The following is a 23,740-nucleotide window of genomic DNA, read 5'->3' as shown; positions in this document are numbered from 1 at the left end:
TTGCGTCATCCGGGGACTACGCTGTCGCTACACATCTGGACTGCAGTAAGCTGTGGAGCGTGGAGGCCGGGAGGCAGACACACGGTTGAGCTCCAACAGGAAATATCTGGGACAGGAGAAGACTGGAGGAGATGTACTCCATCAATGGTGTCCAGATCACTTTTTTCCTATGCCCGTCCCTTTCAGCACTTCCCCTTCACTGTACTTGAGTACAGTGAAGCAATTTGAGCCCATTTTGCTAATTTTCACCCTTTTTCTGCAACTACACCAAACTTAACATATTTGAACTTATTTCCATCACTTTCTTGCCATATTTTTGCTCCTTTTTGCACATTTTTTCTACTTTCAATGTCACACATTTCGACCCACTATTGTCACTTTTAAACTCTTTTGACCATATATCATGCTTATTTTGCCAATTTAACTACATTCACAATTTGTTACGCCCATTACTTGCTATTTGCTATTTTCCAATATGGACACTTTGAACCGTTTTTAACCACTTTTTCTGTCAGTTTCTGGCCACTCTTAATTTGCAACTTTTAACCAATTTCCACCTTTTCCACCATTCTTTGTCACTTTTAACCCATTTTATTCCTGATCAAAACAAGGATTTACAGCTTTAAGATATACTATGGCGCAAATAATAATAAACCTCCTGTATAACAGTGGATATTATTCAGATAAATAAATAAATGTGATTATCACAGATTTACAGAACAATGGATCATCATTTTGCTGACTTTATGGATGAACCCCAAAAAGCTCTCCCCTTTATTCCCGCTCAAAGATGGCCCTGTCTCCACATGACTGTTCTTCAATGTTCATGTCTGCATTCAACCACCTTCAGGAACAGTAGGGGTCCTTGGTATGTGTTATCTTTATTTTGGGGGCGGCGAGCTGAAAAGGTTGAGAACCACTGCTTTAAACAATCTAACTACGATAGAAAATTGAAAAAACGTAATGCTAACATCACCACAGGAAAAACATTTGATTTCCTAACGAAACATTTGAATATTTGACACATTGCCTGCCAAACACTGATAGACAGTGATTTTATTATTATTAATGTATCATTCCATTCCATTATCATTATGATCCAGTTTCTAATGGCTCAACTCGTCCGTCTGCCGATGGTTTGAAAACAAACAAAAGATCAAGAAAAAAGCCTGTATTATGACATTCCTGCAGAGTGCCAAGAGTCATATCTTGGAGAAAATGATTGCATGTGGAGTGTAAACAATAGGGAAAAGAATGAGCCCCAATAATGAAAGTCGCAAAGAGTCCAGAAGGTTACCACATGTTACAGTATTATATTGTTAATATTCATTTTGTAAGGAGATGTGGGATAAATGAGGCGAATAAAAAGGGTCATGACCCAGAGCTAAATCTAAAAACCCATTTAATTTACAAAAACTTGAATTGAGGTAGAGATAATTCAGAATAAAGCCTGTGTAACTAAGACTTACCCTCCTCTTTAGACGATCCCTCTCCTTTAGGGTTAGGGTGTCAGCTTTAGCAATGACTGGCACGATGTTGACTTTGCTGTGGATAGCCTTCATAAACTCAACGTCCAATGGCTTTAAACTGAAGAAGAAAAACAGAGTGTGGATAAATAAATATGACTAAAACAGCCAAAAATAAAAGTGGATTCTTTTTTATGCTTTAAAGGGGCAGTATTAGGAAAAAATCACTTTATAATGGTTTTGTAACAGTGGCATACATTCATTTAGCCCCAGTCAGAGGGTCAAAAAGTCAGCTCCAAACGGGCCAGTCAGATTTTTCTCGCAAGGTGACGTCACCAGCAGCTCCATTTTTAGTACCCATTATACTGCCTCGTTATGCCTTTGAGATGATCTGACGTGTTTGTGACCCAATGCGATGCATAGGTTGGACAAAACAGTGAACCATCACCTTGAATGGACTATTCAAGGTGATGTGTGGATAGCAAAAGAAAATCGCTAGTGATCAGCTGTTATGTGTTATAAGTCTACAGACACGCGTACTCATGAATATGCATAAGTAAGCCCCAAAACAGCCTGTTTTTAGAACTGCTCAGAAAGTAACTTTTCAGAGGCTAAAACTGTTATTAGGGTTCTTAGAACAAATGGAGATGGGTGAAAAATAGCATAATACTGGACCTTTAGGTCTTTTTAGTTTCTTACTCACCCATGTCCAAATGGGGAGATGAAGTAGAAGCAGCAGTGCACTCTGTTGTCCACTATGTGTCGACGGTTCAGTCCACTCTCGTCATGAAGGTAGCGCTCAAACTGATTGTCAATGTACTGGATGATGGTCTTAAAGCTGTTGTAAAAACAAATATTGAAAAATCTAATACAATTATAGTTCCTGTCAGGACTACATTAGAATGCAGACAAAGGCGCCACTATGATTGAGATTAAACAAACATACACTGAGGGTATAAAGCAGGGTTTTTCAACCTTGGGATCAAGGGTCGCCTGGAAATAAAATTGGGTCCTCTGAAATGTCTTGTAATAAAAAAATATTATATATATTATATATTTTAGGTTAATAATAATAATAATAATAATAATAATATTTTTTTCAAAGTTTTTCTTTTTTTTAATTTATTTTGCACAATCAAAAAAAATAAACAAACATAATATCACAGAAATAGATATACAGTGCAGGAAGAGGCCGAAAGCCAAGTACCTTAATTAATAAAAATATTTTTTTCAAATTAAAACACCACACACGATTGCAAACAATTGTATTTTATACTTTTACTTTTTCAAATATAGGTCTAGTCAAAACAAAATGCTGTATAAAAATATCTGAGCTGGGGCTTATTGTTATTTTGTGCACTTATACTGGCAACTCTGTATCTGTAATGACGAACATGATCAAAAATTTGCGATACAAAAATGAGGTCACGACAAGAAAAAGGTTAGGAACCACTGGTATAAAGGATAGCAATAAGTCAGGAGCCGAGGAACGAGAGGTGAGAAACGATCGCTTTGGGATGAAAGTAAAGAAAGGGAGTGGTGGAAAAAAAAGGAAGGATGATTGAGACGGATTGGCATCACTCCTCCTTCTCCTCCTCCTACACAGAGTAGAAACACACCAGTCCTGACTGTTGATGGCATCGCCATATCCAGGGGTGTCGACCACGGTCAGACGTAGCTTCACTCCCCTCTCCTCAATTTCCACAGTCGATGCCTCAATCTGCACCGTCCTCTCAATCTTCTCTGTGGAGTTAGAACACAAGAATCTTTGAACCTGGGCTAATTTGTAATTTTAACTTCAAAAACCTCACCGTGAGCTTCAGGATTTGTTGCATGAGGGCATAAGAGTAGAAAAATACGCCCTTTAAAATGAAATAATTTTCCTTTTTTTTTTTTAAATATCAAAGTCTAATGCTGCCTTTTATCTCCTCTGACTAACTGAGGAGGGAGTGGGGGATTGTTTTAAAGCCAAAACAAGTCTTAATCTAAGTCAAGTCATAAGGAGGGCAGGGCCATATTTTTTAAACAGCAACATTCTCAACATTCCTGTTAGAAAGAAATGCTCTGCTGGAGACTTAGCAGCAGACATTTCTTTATTACGGTATTTGATGCCATTGTAAGACAGTGTGTATGTGCCCATGTGCATGTAGAGGATACCTGCTGCACCGGGAATGTAACGCTCAGGGTAGAGATCGGTAAGAAACAGGCTGTTTATGAGTGTTGATTTGCCCAATCCAGACTCCCCTGAAAAAAAAAAAAAAAAAAGCATTAAAAAAAGCAAATAACAGCGTAATAGCGCTACATTAAACGAGAATAAAGTCATATTATTTTAAGAATAAAGTCATAATTTTATGAGGTTAAAGTCATAATATTTCAAGATTAAAGTCATAACATTTTAAGAATAAAGTAGTCATTTTATGAGATTAAAGTAATAACATTGCGAGTTTTTTATTCTCACGACTTTAATCTCGAAATATCGCAACTTTATTCTACTAAAATTACAACTTTATTCTCAAAGTATTACAATTTTATTCTCAAAATTTTACGACTGTAATCTCGAAATATTACGACTGTAATCTCGAAATATTACGACTTTAATCTAATACAATTACACCTTTATTCTCAAAATATTACGACTGTATTCTCAAAACATTACGACTGTAATCTCAAAATATTACGACTTTAATCTAATAAAATTACGACTTTAATCTAATAAAATTACGACTTTAATCTCTAAAATATTACAACTTTATTATCAAAATATTATGACTTTATTATCAAAATATTAGGACTTTTTATCAAAATATTACGACTTTAATCTAATAAAATTACAACTTCAATCTTGAAATATTACGACTTTAATCTCGTAGTGCTCAGATTTCTTTTTATTTTAATATGGCCCTAATACGCCGTCATAGTCAAACAAAAGCTCAATAAAATTAATAAGCAAGAGTAATTACTCACCTACTACCATTAGGGTAAATTCAAACCCCTTTTTCACAGATTTACGGTGCACTTGATTTGGGAGATTGGCAAAACCGACATAACCTGCAGCATCAGGGAACTTTAAAACAGAAAACACAACATTTATATAACACAGAAAGTTGCCACCAACTGGTTTTAAAGCACAGTGAGCCTTCATTACATTAGGGTTTATCAGGACCAACAGTAAACATGTAAGTGGGTGAATATAAATGAGTGAGTGAGTGATGATGTTTTTTATGGAAAGCTTCCAACAGGCAATAAAGCTTGGCAATGAAACAATTGCATTTCTACAGGATATCCTCTGTAAATGCTTTTGCATGTATGAGGCTTTAAGATTAAGTTAAGACTGAGTAACGTAACTCTGAATCACCAGCTTTATTAGAGCCTCACTTCGCTGTGACATAGTTCAACAGATAACAGGCTTCCATTAACTCACCTTCCCTTTTTCTCCAGACTGAGACATCCTCACTGTGTATGAGAAAATTAGGCCTAAAAGAAGAAAAAGGACATTTAGACGATTAATAAAAGCTGTTTGATGAAAAGGACAGAGAGCTGCTGTAGACTTACTTTCTATTCTACCAATATTCAAATTTAACACTCACCAACAATAAAATATTTATGAGAAACATTACTTTTTAATCATAGACATATACAGGAGAATTGACACGACCCCCCCACACCCCCGCAAGAACAGCTACACTTCAGCTGCCATTTTACCTAGAACTAACTGCACACAGTATTCCATATAAATAATCAAACCAATATCAAATCCATCACAATAACATTATTGAACCATTTTGTGATATTTAACATTATGCAAGACTTGTACTGCATTAATAAATAAAATACATTATGTTTAGTATTTTTATTTACATGATTATAGTGTAATATTTATCTTATACAGTGAAAAATGGCATCAAAAAACAGCATTGTTTACATCAAAAACAGAAATGTTGTATTTGCTAAGTACAGTTTTTAAGACAGCACAAGGAATTTGACTTGGTAGTCAGTGCACGGAACAAAAAAACAAAACAAAAGCCACAACAATAATAATAATAATTATAAAGGATGAGGGATAAATAAAGGATAGATAGAGAATAAAGGATAAATATATAGGATAAATATGATAAATAAATATAAATATATATATATATATATATATACAGTGCAGCAGGTAATATTGTCCTCACGGAGGTGGTGATTGGGGGTTTTGGGAGGAGAAGGTCTGGGGGAGGGGGACTTTGTTCATGAGGATGGTGGCAGAGGGAATGAAGCTGTTTTTGTGTCTGGAGGTTCTGGTCCTAATGGACCAAAACCTAGTAGATAATATTACAATTAGTGCTGGGAATTTATCACATTAATTGCGATTAATTAATTATGAAAAACAAATACCAAAAAAAAAATAATAATGCAGTTAATCACTTTTTTTTTTTTTTTTTTTTTTTTAAATTGCACTCCAAACAGATCGGAATCGTTCTCATTGAACAAGTTCCCGGTATACCCATAATACTGATTCACAGAACACAACACAAGAAACAGGAGAACTAGAGGAGAAGTCATTGCTGTGCTTTGTGGAAGTTAATTTTAGTTTAGTTTTAAACTAAATTCATGAGTTGGTCTATTTATTTCATGCCACAGATATTCTAATTTTGCACAGTTTCCACTTCTCTGGAATGTGGCCTTTTTTTAATTTTATTACAGAAACAAATTTGTTCTAGAAAGATTACTAAAAATCACGAATGTCGCTTACTTAAATCTAACTTTGTGTTTTGTTTCAACTCAAACTTCCATTCTTGGACACTTCCACGTAACGGAAACTGAATGACAAACAGGTCCTATCTTCTTATATATATATACATATATATATTTTATGTTTGAAAAAGACAGATACATTTTCCCTGTGTAAGCCTTTGCGTCAGACAAAAGTCATTGTTGAGCTGTTCTTTAAAGTTAATGGCCACAACTTTCTCAGCACTATCAACGGAAGGAGAACAGATTACAAGCCCTGAGTAACAATTTGTTCCTAAACTCCCATTAAACTATTACAGTATTTATTCTATGGCCGTCAGGGCTCCTGATAAATTAGCCACATAATGACGAGACAGGAAGAGCAGGCTCCATTTTATCACCATGTGGCACAAGACAGGTGGGGTGTGATAAGCATTAGAAAGAAGCTGGCTACCATACGCTGGCAAACAGGGATGCACTCTGCTTATGTAACATCGACTGAACGAGGCAGAGGCATGGGAACCTCAACTGACCGCTCAGCATCAGCATGAAACTAACAAATATTTAAATGGAAACCATGAAAATCATTACAGATTTGTTTTCTGTATCTACATCATACCTGTCAAGTTTTGGATTTGAAAACAAGGGAAATTTTCTGGTGCCCACTACGAGCCGTCCCACCACCCCAACCAAGCTCCAGTATCACTTATATTTTAACACAAGTCTACAAGAAATCTAAAATAGCCACTTGTCAACCACTTACTAAATACAATTAGGTGATTAGAATCTGGTAGGCCGACCTTTGTTGACATTGAAATGCTGTGAATATTCCTACTAGGGCTGGGCAATATGGACCAAAACTCATAACTCAATATTACGAGTATTTCGGTACAAAATAAGTAGGGGTGCACCGATTGCAATTTTCTGGCCGATCACCGATTTTTTAAAAGCTTGATCGGCCGATACCGAATTTTTTTTTATAACTGACACCATACACCTTGGATGTTCCAATCTTATTTTATTGTAAAACATTGAACAATACCTGTGAAACAATACAAACAGATGTGTCCTAAGTTTTAAGTTTCCTTGAACAGCAAATATTAAAAATGTCCAAATGCAGCAACTTTGTGGATATTGAAATGTAAAAATATCAACAAAAATAACTTCAAGAACTATAGAATAAAAGCTCCTAAAAGTCAAACATTCTACAGAAATAATAAAGTGCATCATGTATAACATTTTCATAAGTCAAAAGGTAATGACAGAATGAACATGGCACAGGTCAGTGGCTGACTTTATGACCGACTTTAAGACCTTTGCGGAAGTAGAATAGATCGGCAGAAAAGATTGGTTTCATATGCAAGGTTCGGCTCAACGCCGACCCCCAAAATAAGGGAAATAAGATATATATATATTGCATAATGATATATATATATATATATCATTATGCAATATTGTAGTTTACTATATCGCCAAAACATTCAATTCGATACATCTTGAATCTCGATATATTGCCTAGCTCTAATTGCTACATTATATTACAGCCTAAATGAAAACATAAATGGGTATACTGTATGGAGCACATTTTTTTATTTAATATACTTACAGTTGATATAAAATACTGTTAATTTCACATTGCTTGTCTTTAAAGGCTGGGATACAATGTGCGATTTTTTCAATCGTGGCACTCAGCTCCAGCTCAAACTGTGTGACTCAGATGCAGAGTCCGAATGTGCGCAGCTCACGATTCATGTTCTCACACTACAGACCGACACTCTGACACGATCTGACTGCTCACACTGTATGTTCATACACGACAAGTCAGGGTCTTGTTTCTGGAAATGCAACGTACAAATTAGAACACTGAAGCATCGCCATTAAAACAGACGAAGAAGAAAAAGCCGGAAGTGGAGAGACGCTTGCAAATCTCAGCAAAAAGGGCTTCAAAAAAGAAAAGACGGCGATGTGATGGACCAGGAGCTGGTTGGACAGACGTGGGAACGACAGTCCATCAATTTTACAGCGGTCCTACGGTGTTTGCGCATGCGCAGTGTGAGCGTTTACGGTAAGCCGGTCCGTGGCACTGCTTCAACTGTGAGATACCCTCACGAGGAGCAACTGGATTTCAAACATGTTTGAAATCCTTACGACCTACGATTGCTGATAGGGAGCTGGTCGTGAGGTGTTAATCGCTTCTCGTGACCGCATGTATACTACATGATGCACGACACACGATCTAGCAGAGACTCACACGATCCCACAAATACGTCGCACGAGTCAAAAGTCGGCTCAAATTGGGCCAAAAATCGCAGTGTATGCCTGCCTTAAGTTAGACATTTACATTTTATTTTCATTACATATTTTCTTTTAATTTCTCATTGGTCTTGCTATTGGCACTAATCTCACGAGAACTGCCACCCAGGCCACTTCAGGTGGCAGTTCTCGCTAGGCTAGTGACAACTTTTAGAGGCAGAGGAATTTTTTTTATTTATCTATCTTTCAATTACTACTACATTATAATACGGGATAATACTAATACGGGAGGATGGCGGGAAAGAGGGGTAAAATACGGGAGTTTCCCGGCCAAAACTTGATACTTGACAGATATGATCTACATGAAAACTTGTGACAGGTTTATTTAATCAAGACTGTAGACAGAAAAAGACCCGTTTATTCCTTTGGCTCCTGAAACCTCAGGGAAGCTCAGCTGAAAGAGGAGGGAGAACACGTGCTTCACGCCTGGCTACATTTCATAGCCAACCACATGCTTAACAGCATGGCAGAGACACCTATCATTTGGGATGGAAGAAGCTGTGTTTGGACGCCTGAAGAAAGCACTGGTATCAATTAAGGACAACCCAATAGTACTGTTTTTTTTGCAGTTATATGTATTGGGAAAATAGTTGCAAATGTCATGGACAAGCATCCTCATAAAAGATTCAGAGCTCTTTCAAAAAGCAATGTTTTTCTGTGATGATTTGCTTTCTTGAGGAAGGTTTGAAACTTCATGTTTATTTTTGTAGGATATGTATTTCTAAAGGTGTAATTTGCCGTGTTAAATATGTTAAAGTGAAGAAAAAAAGACATTTGTCAAACTTAGACCACTAGACCTTAGACCGCTTTTGTAAATTAGGGCTCATGTTTTGAAGTCAATAGGAAGTTTTGTCTGTAGTAAATGGGGGACAACGTAGAATCTCTGAAATGTTGGAAAGCAAGTTTTATGGATTAAATGAGCAAATGTTGATATTCAACTTGTCATTTTCTCACTTAAATGCTTTCAGAACTTTCGAAATGCATCTTGGGGAACTTGGAAGTATACGTTCAGTGGGAACGGTTATCATCCCAATCATACTTATAGCATACAGCAGTCGAAGATAATTTACTGACAAAAGATATAGAAGGTTGGGATTGCTGCTAAAATCTATATCATCCAACATCCCACAATGCAATGCATGAAACTTCTCTGACAATGTCAATAAGAGTGTGCTTACAGTGGAGGTCAAAACCAACTTTTGAGCGGCAATTTCAACCTTTTACATCTATTTTTTTCGAGCAAATTATTGCTCTGAGAGGCCTACACTATGTCTCTACAACACGTTTTAAAACACAGACTATCTATCAAAGACACTCCAAACATCACTTTCACATTTTCTCGCACTCTAAAGAAAAGTTTAGCGTCAGCACTTGGTCAGGGTTGTCCAAATATGACATCACTCATTCTAATCTAATGAGTGATGCAGTGCTTTTATTATAACAGACATCAGACTTCATGGAGCAGCCCACACAAGTGCAGTCACGTGTGTCACATACCCCAAGTGTTATTTTTCTTTCAGGCTCAGTGGGAACCAGCATTAGTGGTCCAGAAGATTAATTAAACCTTTCCAATATTGCAGTAGTAATCTCACAAAGAAAAATAACACAACAGGGCAGACAGGCAGGAGGCACATCAATGAAACACTCTTAAAAATGGCCATTAAACTGGATGGGCTGTCGAGCTCCTAACACACACACGCAGCAATCACTAGGGCAGACATGGGGAGATTATACAAGGCTGAAAAGGGAAAATGCCAACATTAAGTGCCAAAGATCTTGGCATTTACAGCATATAATGTTGATTTATTGACTGGTGTAAAGCCATTAAAAACCAGCAGCAAGAGTGCAGCTATTCACCTTCCTCATAGACCGTGCCAAACATCCACACACTGACTTCCACTGGATAGAGATAATTGTGTATCTAATACGAGGAAACATAGTAATGAAAACAGGTACAACCCAACAAATAATCACAGCCACCATGAGCCATCTAATTAAAAATACATACATATACACATATATAGTGGTGTCTGGCCCACATTAAGTTACAAACATAAGCATTAAGTTCTATCACAGCGGGGGACAAAAAGATGTTATTGTCTGATTAAAAGAATGAACAAAGGGTTTGTGTGATTTTTGTTTTTAGAGTCATTTTAAATTTTTGTTCACATGTTGCATATTTTTTTCTAATTTTGTATGTTTTTCTCATTTTTTGGTGTCTTTTTGGAGTCATTATGTGTGCCTTCGATGTTTTGTGTGTTTTTGAAATAATTTTGTCTCTTGTTTTTTTAATGAATGGACTATTGAGTCATTTTGTGTTTTTTTGTTGTTTTGGATTTTTTTCTGTAATTTGTGTGTAAAATTGTAGTCTCGAGTGTTTTTGTATAAATTTGTAACTTTTGTTCACATGTATTTTTTTCTCTCATTTGATGCATTTTTCCGTCATCTTGCACGCTTCAGTTGTTTCGCATGTTTGTGTGTTTTGTCTGTTTTTAAAGTTGTTTAGTTGTCGTTTTTTTGTTTATGGAGTCGTTTTGTGTTTTTTGTTGTCGTTTTTTTTGTTTTGCTGTTATTTGTGTGTATATTTGTAGTCTGTGTTATGGCAATTATATTTATCATCATATCATCAAATGTGTGTTCATGTGTACAATTTGTCATGTTTTAATACATGATGACTGCATTACTCTTTGCACTTTTGAACAGCTGAGTCACGTTAGATTAAACACTACAGATCGTTTTGTATCCACAGTACAACACACAGTCTCTACTGAAGGCCAAATTCAAACTCACATGCAGATATACATGCACACACACTATCAAGGACAGATACCAGTGGCGCCCAACCTTCCTCATAATATACACATCTTCATCATCCTCCAACGTCTCCACTGTTGGGAGCATCTGACTCCCTCCTTTTCTTTTTTTCAGGGTTGGAAATTTTTCTCATATCTGTATAAAGCTAAAACTGTGAAACTGTTGGTCAGTCATGTATATCCTGAGCCGGACACAAGACCTTTTGAACCATCCTGCTTAGTACCTGGCCGCCTTTACTCCCAACAGAATGGGACACTTCTTCTTTTGTACTCTTTTTAATTTAGTTTATAATAAATCCTTTTTTTATAAAATCATCACGCTTCGACTGGACTCCATCATTCAACCAGAGCAATAAATCATGTCTCCAAATGAGGTCAACCGCAAATTTGCCATGACATCTGTTTTTATAGTAAATGTGTTTATTTTTTGCTGTTTTAATGTATTTTTCTGTCATGTTTACTTTGGGGGTTGAATAAAATTAGACAAAGGGGCCCATGTCTGATCTTAAATCTAGTGTAAAAACACATCCTGGATTACTGAAGAAGTGCTGAAGGGCACCAGTACAGTAATAATTGAAGACATTATAGAGGGCAGGTTATCAAACGACAGCTTTGGACACTTGTTAAAACAACACACAAAAGACAAAAATCCACAATAGGCGGAATATACACAGCGCCCCTTTCAACAGTAAGGAAACCAGCAGGCCTCTTTGTAGCACACTAACAAAGTTTAAAGTACAGGATGGATGTTTATGATGATGAGGGCAGAATAGGAAATCACTAAAAACATGTGGAAATCTTAAAGGAACTACAACATTTCTACACAGGAACTATAAAAAAATATGGTGAATTTAGACTTTAGTGAAAACTTAAAAGCTGGAAATGATTTGTAAAGCTATATTGATGGACTAACAAATATTACAATAATGAACAAAACTAAATATTCATAAAAACTGAATATTTAAAGTCTGACTACTGTTACGCAGCAGCCTTTACAGCCAACTCGTATGCTATACAATGATGTCATGTTTTACAGAAATGATAACAATAAACAAACATTAAATTGATAATTGATATAAAGAATGCATAAGATTATTCTTCTTTCTGCTCCCTTTCATTCAGAAGTTTGTAAACTTTTATGTTATTAAATAGATTTTTTTAATGAATGGAATAAACAAACAAACAAACAAACAAACAAACAAATAAATAAATAAATATACTGAACATACCATACAACGCTTGGAAAATAAAACTATTCATGATCGTCATTTTAACAAATTTTCAAAACTTTGGTCTAAAAAAAAACCTCTGAAATTTTACTAATTGTCCTTAATTATTCAGTAGGCACACTGCAAAGTTTTAGTTTGATCGCATGAGTCATTTATGAAATATGGCCAATTTAGTGAGGGGGGTATGTGTCCATTTTCACGTGTCCTTATTTTTCTTCCATTTTCAGCTTTGAATCTCTCTACAATATTATATAGGAAACTGAAATTTGCTATAGTAATATAGCTCCACCTACTCTCAGAATATAACAAATATCTGCTATACAGTACAACCTATTTGGTGGACATGCCAGCCCCTCAAAATTTGAAAAACGTTTGTCGAGGTTAGGGCTTGGACATGTTTGGGTCTTCATTAAACAACTTTTAATATGTTTCAGCTCCCTGTAATTTTATCAACATTGTACTTAAACTGTTCAAATCACTAATGATTAGTCATATGTTCTGAGAGAGTAGGTGGAGCTACATTCCTTTACCAAAATGGTTTGTGCGACACTGAGAAGGGGTCACCAGATGCCTTCAAGAAACTAAGAATATTTTTTGAACAATTTTTGCTTATTTTTACCCTTTTTCTACAACTACACCAAACTTGCCAAATTCAAACCTATTTCCCATCACTTCTTCTTGCCATATTTTTGTTCCTTTTAATGCATTCTTGCTACATTACTCCCATTTCTGCCACTTCATCAATTTCAATGCCTTTTTTCCCCACTTTCAAGACCTGTTCGGCACTTATTAACCGTTTTCACCAATTTCTGTTCAGTTTTTACAATCCCATTGCACCACCTTTTCCACCACATTGTCACTTTTAAGATGACTATACTATGGCACAAATAATAAACTTCCTGGATAACAGTGGATATTAATAGATCAATAAATAAATGTGGTTATCACAGATTCATAGAACAATGAACCACCATTTTTCTGACTTTATGGATGGGCCCCAAAAAGCTCTCCCCTGTATTCCCTGCAGGATCTTATCTTTTAAATGTCATTGATTTTGTGACAAATTTATATTTAGTTTGGGTAATTTATGTTAATAATTTTTAGAACAAAAAAATGCAGGATTTTAATTGTGCTATAAAATGCAGTCAGGTAATACCGTAATTCACCTTTGTTTCTGTCACTTTAATTTCTCTTTTGGGCCGAATTGGAAGCTCTAAAGCAGTATTAATTAATTAATGCTCAAATTTGTCATTATTCTAAATGCTGAGCTGACATAAATGTTGATATTGTGGCCCTCTGATCAGATACAATCACATTTTTTGTGGCCCCCACTGTGATAGAGTTGCCCACCCTTGCTCTAAAGGACTGGATTTGGCCCCCGGGCCTTGAGACTGACACGTGAATTACCTGATGACCGTGGTATGAACAAGAAATAATAACACAGGTTATGACCATTTTCCTGTCATTCCATTTACCGTACGTAGGCTTTTGTGAGAATAGAGGTTATTTCTGCATCGTATTCCCACAAACAGTTTGGTGAATAAAGGTACCCCGCTGAGCAACATAATCATTCTTGCACCACACACAATCGTCAATTTCCCCCTTGCTTCTGTCGATGTGAGCTATGCTGTGTTTTTCCATTCACTTCACATCCCCTCCTGGTTCATACAGTAATTCCAGACAAATGTCTTCCCTCCCTCCTCGTAACGTACAACATTTGTGGTGAAAAGGTCACGGGAAGTGGAGAGGTCAGAGACTGGTGAAGCTGCTAGACTAGAGGCCTTAGATGTATTTCATACTGTAATATTTTCCTTCTCATATCCAAATAATCGCTGCCTGTCTGGGTAGTCAAGCCAAGTGGTTTTCTGTTTTGTAATAGACAGCTGCTGCAATGAGATTACAGTTTGAAAAACCAAGATGGATGATAATGCTTCAATACTGGCCCTTAGCCACGTAAGCAGGCACATAATAGGAAAACGTCATGGTTTCCAATTGCAATTATTGTTTGAGATTCCTTTAGTGAAACTTCAATAAAACATTTAACAATAGGCAAATGTAAATAAGAAAGTTACACATGGTGGCATTTTCTAAATATGACTGTATTATTATAGCAGATAGTTGAAAACGCAGTCTATTGCTAAATGTATTGTGCAGGTCCTCAAAATAATATTATTCAATGAAGTAAACAATTGAAGTTCAGAGTAGGTTGACAATGGCCATACGTTCGTTTTTTTAAAGGCCTGTCCATCTTTTGGTGCAAACTTAGGCCAGACATTCATTATCAGTCTATCATCTCAGCATTTCGAATAATAGACCGATCGGAAGATTATTACGGTGAACAATAAAAGGTTTAGTCTCTTGTTGTCCTTTAGTGTATTTATGTTATTTTAGGAGTCATTTTGTGCATTTCTGTGGTTAATCTGTGTTTTTGGAGTTATTTTTGTGTATATGTCATTCTTTTTGGGTATTTTTTAAAAGTCATTTTATGCATTTTTGGTTATTCTGTGCATTTTTGTTGTTATTTTATGTTTTGGGAGTAATTTTGATGTATATTTTATTACTTTGGGCGTTTTTGAAGTTATTTTATACATTTTTGTTATTCTGTGCATTTTTGTTGTTATTTTGGAGTCATTTTTGTGTACATTTCATTCATTTGGGGTATTTTTTAAAGTCATTTTATGCATTTCTGGTTATTCTGTGCATTTTTGTTGTTATTTTGTGTTTTGGGAGTCATTTTTGTGTATATTTTATTACTTTGAGTGTTTTTGAAGTCATTTCATGCATTTTTGTTATTTTGTGTTTTGGGAGTAATTTGCATGTATATTTTGTTTATTTTGGGTGTTTTTTAAATTATTTTATACATTTTGTTATTCTGTGCATTTTTGTTATTATTTTGTATTTTTTGAGTCAATTTGTGTATATTTTATTTATTTTGGGTGTTTTTCTAAGTGATTTTGTGTATTTTTTGTCAGTTATTGTGTTTTTGGAGGCAAATTGTTGGGGCTGTGGCTCAGCGGTACAGTGGGTCATCCAATAACCGAAGGGTAAACAGTTCAAATCCTGCTCTGCAGTCATTGCTGCTGTGTCCTTGGGCAAGGTACTTTAGCCACTAACCCTAATACTTGTAGGAATTGTGCATGATTAGGCGCAAATTTGGCAGCCATGATTCATGGGCAGCTGTTGCTACAATGTAGATTAACACCACCGTTTGACTGGTGTGAATGAATAATTGTTTCTGGAACACGCTTTGAGCCTCTTTGCAAAAGCGCTATATAAAACCAAGCCATTATTATTTTCCTTGGGAGTCACACAAATTTTGACTGAGCACCAGTTGTCCATTCCTGTTGTAAGTGGACCAGCATTAGTGGAGATAGTTTCCCTCCAGCTCCAAACAGTGAACAATGGGAGAATAAATAAGCTATAAACATTGAGAGGGAAAAGCTCTCATCACCGTTCGGAGGAACTGGAGAGGAGGAAGTGTTTATTTGGACAGTTATGTGGCCTGATGAAGGACAATATAAAACAAATCAGCTATTATTCCTCTAAGACAGGCATGTCAAACTCATTCTAGTTCAGGGGCAGTTTGATCTTAAGTGGGCAACAGATTTTAGGTGGGGAAAAAGAGCGATTTCAACATTTCTGTACCCTACTTTGTACTGCCTTGTATAACTGATATACAATATGTAAGACACTAATCCAAGCAAAAAGTTACAGATATCAGTCCCTGCAGGATCTTCACTTTAATCTATTTTATTTTGTGACCAATATTTTAATTTAATTTGGGGAAATTTTGTGGAATCATTTGGGAAAAACCTCAGGATTTGGGAAAAATTCAGAGTTTTTGTTAACACTTTTAACACAAAAAAAAAAAAATGTCATCATGTGATATAAGCATGGAAAAACTGTGAGCTCAGCAAATATTGTGGAGTTTCATTGAATTTGTGCATTTGGAGGGCCTGTGATATCAACAACTAAATTATTTTATTCATGTTTCCTCTTTAATTTTTACTTTATAATAATAAAAATATATTTTATTAAAAGCACTTTTCCAGAAACTCAGACACTTTACAGTTTAAAAACAACAACTTTCCTCTGTGGGCCACACTGGATGCTCTAAAAGGCCTGATTTGGCCCACGGGCCTTGAGTTTGACACGTGTGTGTGTCACTATGATGTACACCACCACCACACCCAGTCTGTCAGACACACTGGGACCAAACGCGGCCAAACACAACAGAAGTGGACATATCGCTACTTATGGAGTATATTTTCTATTAATAAGCGTGTAGTAAACTCACACTGTGTTTAAAAGTCATGTATAAAGTGTGTTGACGTTCATGTCAAACTTTAGCAGAGCAACAGTTGTTAGCGAGGCTGGTGTCATGTAACAAACAGCTCACTTTCCAACCGGGTATCGTTCACCGCAGCACCGGCTGGTACAAAAAATAAAGTGTGTAAAATAAGAATTAATATTCTCCATGCTGTGTCTTACCTGTGCGTTAAATGAATTATCAGTCAAACCAAAGCTTTTTCGTCTTTCGCTGCTGCCCCAGCCCAGGAAGGGAAACCCGGAAACCGCTCCATGAATCCGCCCTCGTTCCTGCTGGCTTTTCCGAAGCGGCGGCTACTGACGCCATTTTGGCTCAAACACCAGGGCAGCTGACTCGTAAACAAAGCCGTTATATACAGGAACCAACATGGCTTCCAGAGTAGGCCAGTTTACCCAAGCGTCTCTTGATCTTTTCTTTGTCTACTCAACTTTTGACCGATTGTAAACAATGAAAATACATCATAAAAAGTGTCAATAATTTACAACTAAAAACAAAACAAAACGTAATATCAGACAAATTGCATAAAGTTTTAGAAATAATTTAGTTGGTTTTAAATGTAAATGTACCTGTATGTACTGAATATGTATATAACAAAAAACATTTTTAATGTATTACCGATAAACAAATTATGTGAAAATTCTTTTTAAAAAAAACACACACACACATTTCAAGTACTTTTTATGAATGATTTATTTTATATCTTAAAAATAAAATCCATGGAGAGCAAACAATTTTGGCTGGATATTACATAAAGCCGGAACACCTCAAATAGAAGAGATTCATCTAAAGGGATACTGTTAAAACATTAAATAAAAAAATATCCAAATCGAGTGGAGTGAATATGCTATTACAACTTAGCTATTATTACTCCATTCATTGAGGGCAAGGCAAGGTACACCCTGGGCAGGGCGCCAGTCCATCACAGGGCAAAACACAGGCAGACATCCACTCCCATTCACTCCTACAGGCCGTCTAGACACTCCAATCAACCTCACAGTTATGTGTTTGGATGGTGAAAGGAAATCAGAGTAGGTTACCCAGAGAAAACTAACATAAGCACAGGGAGAACATGTAAACTTCACAAAGAAAGGATTCAAGTGTCCACCCTTCTTGTTGTGAGGAGGATGTGCTAACCACTACACAACATGCCAAACTCAAGGCCCGGTGGCCAAATCTGGCCATTCATTATTGAGGAAATTATCATCTAATTCAAATGTAGACATCTCGGCCACCCCAAATACACAAATTCAATGAAACTCTCCAATACTGGCAGGGCACACAGTTTTTCCATGCTTATATCATATGGTGGGTCATTTTTTTTAATTGCAAACTGTTGAAAGAACTCCAAATGTTTCCAAAATACTGTAATTTTCCTAAAATTATTTCACATATTTCCCCAACTCAAATAAAATTTGGTCACAAAATCAAGGAAATTTAAGTGAAGATCCTGCAGCGACTGATATCAGTAATTTATTGCTTTATGTATCATTTAAATGTGGAAGAGCAAACTAGTGCACAATTATTTTGAAATCTGCAACACACTTGAGATCAAAGTGGTCCCCTGAACTAACCTGAGATTGACACCCCTTCATTACACCATCTACTTGGGGAGAGGACTGCCTGGGCTTCTCTGCTGAGGATTCTGCCATGCGCCCTGACCTGGATAAACTGAGAATGACGGAGCAGAACAGAATGAGCAGTAATATAGGGATAGTTCTAATTTTCCACAAGTTAATTAAATTTGGGGGAACCATTAAGTATTTCTGGTCTCCGATCAAATACGAATGGGTTACTTTTTGTTTTTTTAAGAATACGATTATAATTTGGAGTCTAGAAAAAGTAACTACCAAAATATTGTTTCAATAATATCATCAAAAAATAAAACAGATGCAATTTAGGCCTAGTTGTCAAATTGATAAATACTTTGGAAGGCCTAAAGAAATAACCTTTTTATTAATTAAACGTTGTAAGGAAATATTTGGTAAAAAAAAAAAAAAAAAAAAAAAAAAAAAAAGGTCAAACGCAAACTTTACCATTTGTAAAATAAATATTTTTCACAGATATTGTGGGTGTTTGTTTAGACCAAGGTTAAATGAATGCATTAATGGAGGTCTGACTATGTCACATTCAGTTTATGATTGAACTGTTTCAAAGTCAATACAGTTTTTCTTGTCAGAGAAATGTCATTGGTAAAACTGTATAACTGCTGTGCCTTTCAGCTGCTCCATAACCTTAAACACCCCCTGCACCCCTTTACCCATAACCCCCTCTCCTGCGCCCCTCTATTCATTGTGTATAACTGTTCAAACGCACAATGCGCCCTGGACCACTTTATTCAGCCCTGAATATTCCCTGCGCTCTGATTGGTCCCGTGAGGATGCAGCGGCTCTGGATTGGAGGAAAGTTTCTTTTCTGAGTCCTCACACCCCACCCAGCAGATATCGGTGGTCTGCTGCTGGTGCTACAGTGATTCCAGTTGTTTTCACATCCCTCTCTCCAACAAAGAGAAGCAGAGCTGTTGTCTTACACCGCTGCGTAAATGTGGTGAGTGATGCGCGTCTAACGGTCTCTGCTCCTGTGAACAGAACAAAGACACAAACTCATACAAAACACAGCTAGAGGACAAGTATAAGACGATTTTAGAGGAAAAGAAAAACTTTCCAGGACTTTGTTTTTTAACTCAAACTTGGAAAATGGTGTCGGCCGGGCTGGAGATACTGGGACTGTCGCTGTGCGTAATTGGTTCCCTTTTGGTGATGACTACGTGCGGGCTGCCCATGTGGAAAGTGACGGCTCACATCGACGGAAACATCGTGGTGGCGCAGACCATCTGGGACGGATTGTGGATGTCGTGCGTGGTGCAGAGCACGGGTCAGATGCAGTGCAAGGTGCACGACACCGTTCTCGCCCTTACGCACGACCTACAGGCGGCCCGGGCGCTCACCATCATCTCCTCCCTGATGGGGGTCCTGGGGCTGATGGTGGTGATCGCGGGGGCCCAGTGCACCAACTGCATTCGCGCCGAGAACGTCAAAGCCCGCGTGGTGAACGCCGGAGGAGTGATCTACATCATCAGTGGCCTCTGCGTGCTGGTGCCCCTGTGCTGGATGGCCAACAACATCATCTCGGACTTCTACAACCCGCATGTGCATTCGTCTAAGAAGATGGAGATCGGCGCCGCGCTCTACATCGGCTGGGCGGCCACGGCGCTGCTGCTGATCGGGGGCGCGCTCTTGTGCTGCTCCTGTCCATCCAGCGAGAACTCCGGATACTCAGTGAAATACGCACCGACGAAGAGAGCCTCGCAAAACGGGGACTATGACAAGAGAAATTATGTGTAGCTGTGCGCCTCAGCCTCAGAGCAGGCGGTGCGTAAAAGTGACCCGCAGCGTCTACTATTTTAAAGGACGTTATCTTTACACCTACGGTTTTGTTTTGTTTGTTTTCCCTTTGTTTATTTTATAAATCTGAACTACTTCGAAAATCATCCAAAGTCCCTCTGCTGGGGGGTGTCTACAGGCATATTCTACATGTCTACAGCAGTGGTTCTCAACCTAAAGGTGCAAGAAACTGGGGAACCCCACTGTACCTGAAGGTGGCTGAACACAGACATGAACATTGAAGAACAGTGATGTGGAGACAGGACCATCTATAAGGGGGAATAAAAGTGAGAGCTTTTTGGGGTCCATCCATAAAGTCAACAAAATGATGGTCTACCGTTGTATGAATCTGTGATAACCTATCTGAATAATAACCACTGTTATCAAGGAAATGTATTATTATTATTTGTGCCATAGTATATAGTCATCTTAAAGATGTAAATCCTTGTTTTAATCAGAAATAAAAATGGGTTAAAAGTGACCAAACATGGTGGAAAAGGTAGTGAAATGGGATTTTTAAAATCACAGAAATTAGTTAAGAGTTGCAAATTAAGTGGCAGACAGAAAATAAGGTAAAAAGTAATTAAAATGTCAATATTGGCTTAAAATTGGCAGAAACAATTGGGAACAATTAGTTTAAACTAGCAAATAATGGGCATGACAAATTGTGAATGTGGTTAAATTAGCAAAACTAAGCATAAAATATGGTGAAAAGAGGTTAAAAGTGACAATAATGGGTCAACATATGCGATATCAGGTGGGAAAAGTGGTGGTGAAAAAAAAAGGGGGGGGGGGGGGGGTGGGGATTTAAGTGCCGAAAATAAATTAAAAGTGGAAAATAATGTGCAGAAAAGGCATTTAAATGCAGAAATGGGAGTAATGTAGCAAAAATTCATTAAAAGGAGCAAAAATATGCCAATAACATTTGATGGAAAGGGGTTAAAATAGGGCAAGTTTGGTGAAGTTGCAGAAAAAGGATAAAAATGGGCTCAAATTATATAAAAAAATATTATTGGTTTCTTAAAAGCATCTGGAGACCACCCTCCCAGTATTTTGGAGTCCCGACCGCAAGGTTGAGAACCCCTGGTCTACAGAACCACACATCCTTCATGGTGTCTCACAACCTGGAGTATCTTTGTTAGGTACTTGGCTTCTGTAAAAACTAAACGTTTAGTATTTCCATCTGGTTGCTTTTGTAACTACAAACTTTTTTCTATCTTTGAAAATATACTACCCTGCTCTTCTTCTGTGTTAATGTGCATTGTCAGCACAAACTTGTACAGTAACTGATAGCATTTGCACTCCCACATACAAATGGGCACAGCCAAATGACTACATCATTCAATAAACATCAAGGAGACGATCATTTCTCACGTGTTAAGGCTTAAGTGAATCTTGGAGCAGCTCGGTGCTTGTGTTGTTGGGAAATGTTGAGGTGTGACTTTCAAAGTTTGGACCAGCAAAGCGAGGCAGAGGTCAAATGTACAGCCTTGTTTTCTTATAGCACCTGCATACTACTGCAAGTGCGTAGGAAAGTTATTTTTCCCCACACCTTCTAAGAGTTAATGTTGTTTTCTGTTGATATGTTTTCATTCAATGTAATGATCCATGCAATACTTGTTTCATGTTGTTAAGAATAAACAGACTATCATGTTAAACCTTTGGTGAAATAGTGTTTACAGCTGCTCCCAGTGGAGCCAGTGTGTGTGTGTGTGTGTGTGTGTGTTATCGTGGCTGTTCGTTTCGTTCCCACCATGAATCCACAAACCAACCCCCACGGCGGGAGAACGTATTTTGGTTAGCCATAGAAATCCAAATGACAATGCCCATTCAGCTCGAGTGGGACTCTGCTGTTCAGCTTTACAATGCACACCCATGCCCACCCCCACACCAATTTCACCCCCCCCACCTCCTCATCTGCAGTCAGGGAAAGGCATCCAAATTAAAGCCAAGGAGAAGCTGCTGGAGAATCCTCTTATACTGCAAGTCACTATCTTAACAACCTCATCTCCCCCTACGCCCTACGAGTGTGCACGGGCAGACAGATCTATGTGATGATAAATGAGTGAAAACTATAGCAACGTCATGTTGACTGTATTTCATAGACATCAGCGCGACAACTTTAGGTTCTGTTTTACGAGCAGGAACAAACAACCACACAAGTTCCTTCAGTCTCCAACTAACAGCCTGATTACAAACTGTGACTGGATTACAAAAGCTTATCCATACTTGTTTTCTGCTTGTGACTTAAGATTCTTAGCGGGTCATATGCCCGTCATGAAGTTGAAAATATGGCCTCGCAGAAAAGTCTGAATACAGTCAGCAGCAGAGAATGTGTGAGTAGTTCATTTGTAAAAGCAAATAACTCATGACATTTTCAGTAAATGAGTGTTTTCATAATTTAGTTCAGGTGATTTACTCTCTTTGGTCAAATCCACTCATCTTTGAATTGTCTCTGCTTTCATCTGCCTTTGCAAATGAACTCTTCATATGTTCTAGTCCAGTGGTTCCCAAACTGGGGTACTGGAGCACATTGCAGGGACTACTCGGAAATATTTAACAATTGATTTAAAAATAATCTGGCAATGTTCCTAGTTCCTTTTTAATTTTAATTTTTAATTTTTTTAAAAACAAATTTACCACAGACTAACAGTACTATTGTTAAATAAAATACTATATTTTCTTGTAATTGATAGAAACGAGATTATTTAATGCCGTAGAGACCATTTTATCACACTTCTGACAATAGGAGACAATACTTAGCTACAGTATATGTTACAAAGGAGACTGTATGGTGCTTACTAATGAAGTAATCACATAAAGGTTGTATAGTTTGACTCCATTTTATTTTAAATTCCACTCATTGTTTTAAATATGTAGATTAAGTCTTAGGGAACCAATGTTTAAAACACATTTAGGGGTTTAGGTGAGCCTGTTGTTGCACAAACCAAAAAAGCATATGAAATTATGGAAAGGGTACTTATGATATGAAGAGGGGGTACACATGACATGACAAAAATGCACATTTTGTTTGGTAAGCCGTGTTTTTCCAGTTAAATCGTTGATGAATATGTTAGTCTGCGTTTATTTAGGGTTGTGTAAAGTATGTTTTTTTTCATAATAGGATGATTAAAAACTCTCAGAAGTTCATCAGTCAGCATGCTGGTGGTGTCTGAGCCAAATAAAGCAAATAAACTAACATTAGTTTGCCAACTAAAACCATAAAAAAAGTCTTATCAAGTAAAGAAAAGTGTTGAATATTAATCTGAGAATTAAGAGAATGTGTGTTATTGAGCTCGTTTTGCTGTTTTTTGGTGAAATTTGATCAAGTATGGAAGAAAAATCTGTGTGGTGGAGTATTCTGGACAAATATAATCAGCATTTCTTAAACTTTATTGACAAAAAAACCCAAAACAAACAAACAAAAACTAGCAACACATTTCTTTTTATAGTTACCAAAAGCTCAAATACAGATTCATCTCAGTTAAAATTGGCT

The 23,740-nt window shown here is 37.1% G+C and overlaps 2 protein-coding genes across 2 annotated transcripts in view; one reads left to right on the top strand and one right to left on the bottom strand.

The window, feature by feature from the left end:
- zgc:63587 (septin-2A) overlaps positions 1-17,154 on the bottom strand; it is a 36,101-nt gene extending 18,947 nt beyond the window's left edge. The window contains exons 1-7 of the mRNA XM_028457326.1: positions 17,026-17,154; positions 4,888-4,940; positions 4,431-4,530; positions 3,624-3,710; positions 3,086-3,209; positions 2,170-2,304; positions 1,470-1,587 (exon numbers count right to left, since the gene is read on the bottom strand). Coding sequence (XP_028313127.1) covers positions 1,470-1,587; positions 2,170-2,304; positions 3,086-3,209; positions 3,624-3,710; positions 4,431-4,530; positions 4,888-4,914 — 591 coding nt within the window. The 5' untranslated portion in view covers positions 4,915-4,940; positions 17,026-17,154. The remainder of the gene's footprint in view (positions 1-1,469; positions 1,588-2,169; positions 2,305-3,085; positions 3,210-3,623; positions 3,711-4,430; positions 4,531-4,887; positions 4,941-17,025) is intronic.
- A 2,149-nt stretch (positions 17,155-19,303) lies between these two features.
- Positions 19,304-20,937, top strand: cldn5a (claudin 5a). Its single transcript, XM_028457363.1, has one exon. The coding sequence runs from the start codon at positions 19,558-19,560 to the stop codon at positions 20,203-20,205; it is 648 nt and encodes a 215-aa protein (XP_028313164.1). The 5' UTR covers positions 19,304-19,557; the 3' UTR covers positions 20,206-20,937.
- Positions 20,938-23,740: the final 2,803 nt, after the last annotated feature.

The sequence above is a fragment of the Gouania willdenowi genome, chromosome 9 (genome assembly GCF_900634775.1).
Source record: "Gouania willdenowi chromosome 9, fGouWil2.1, whole genome shotgun sequence".
NCBI lineage: Eukaryota > Metazoa > Chordata > Actinopteri > Blenniiformes > Gobiesocidae > Gouania > Gouania willdenowi.
This window is presented reverse-complemented; position numbering and strand designations above follow the sequence as displayed.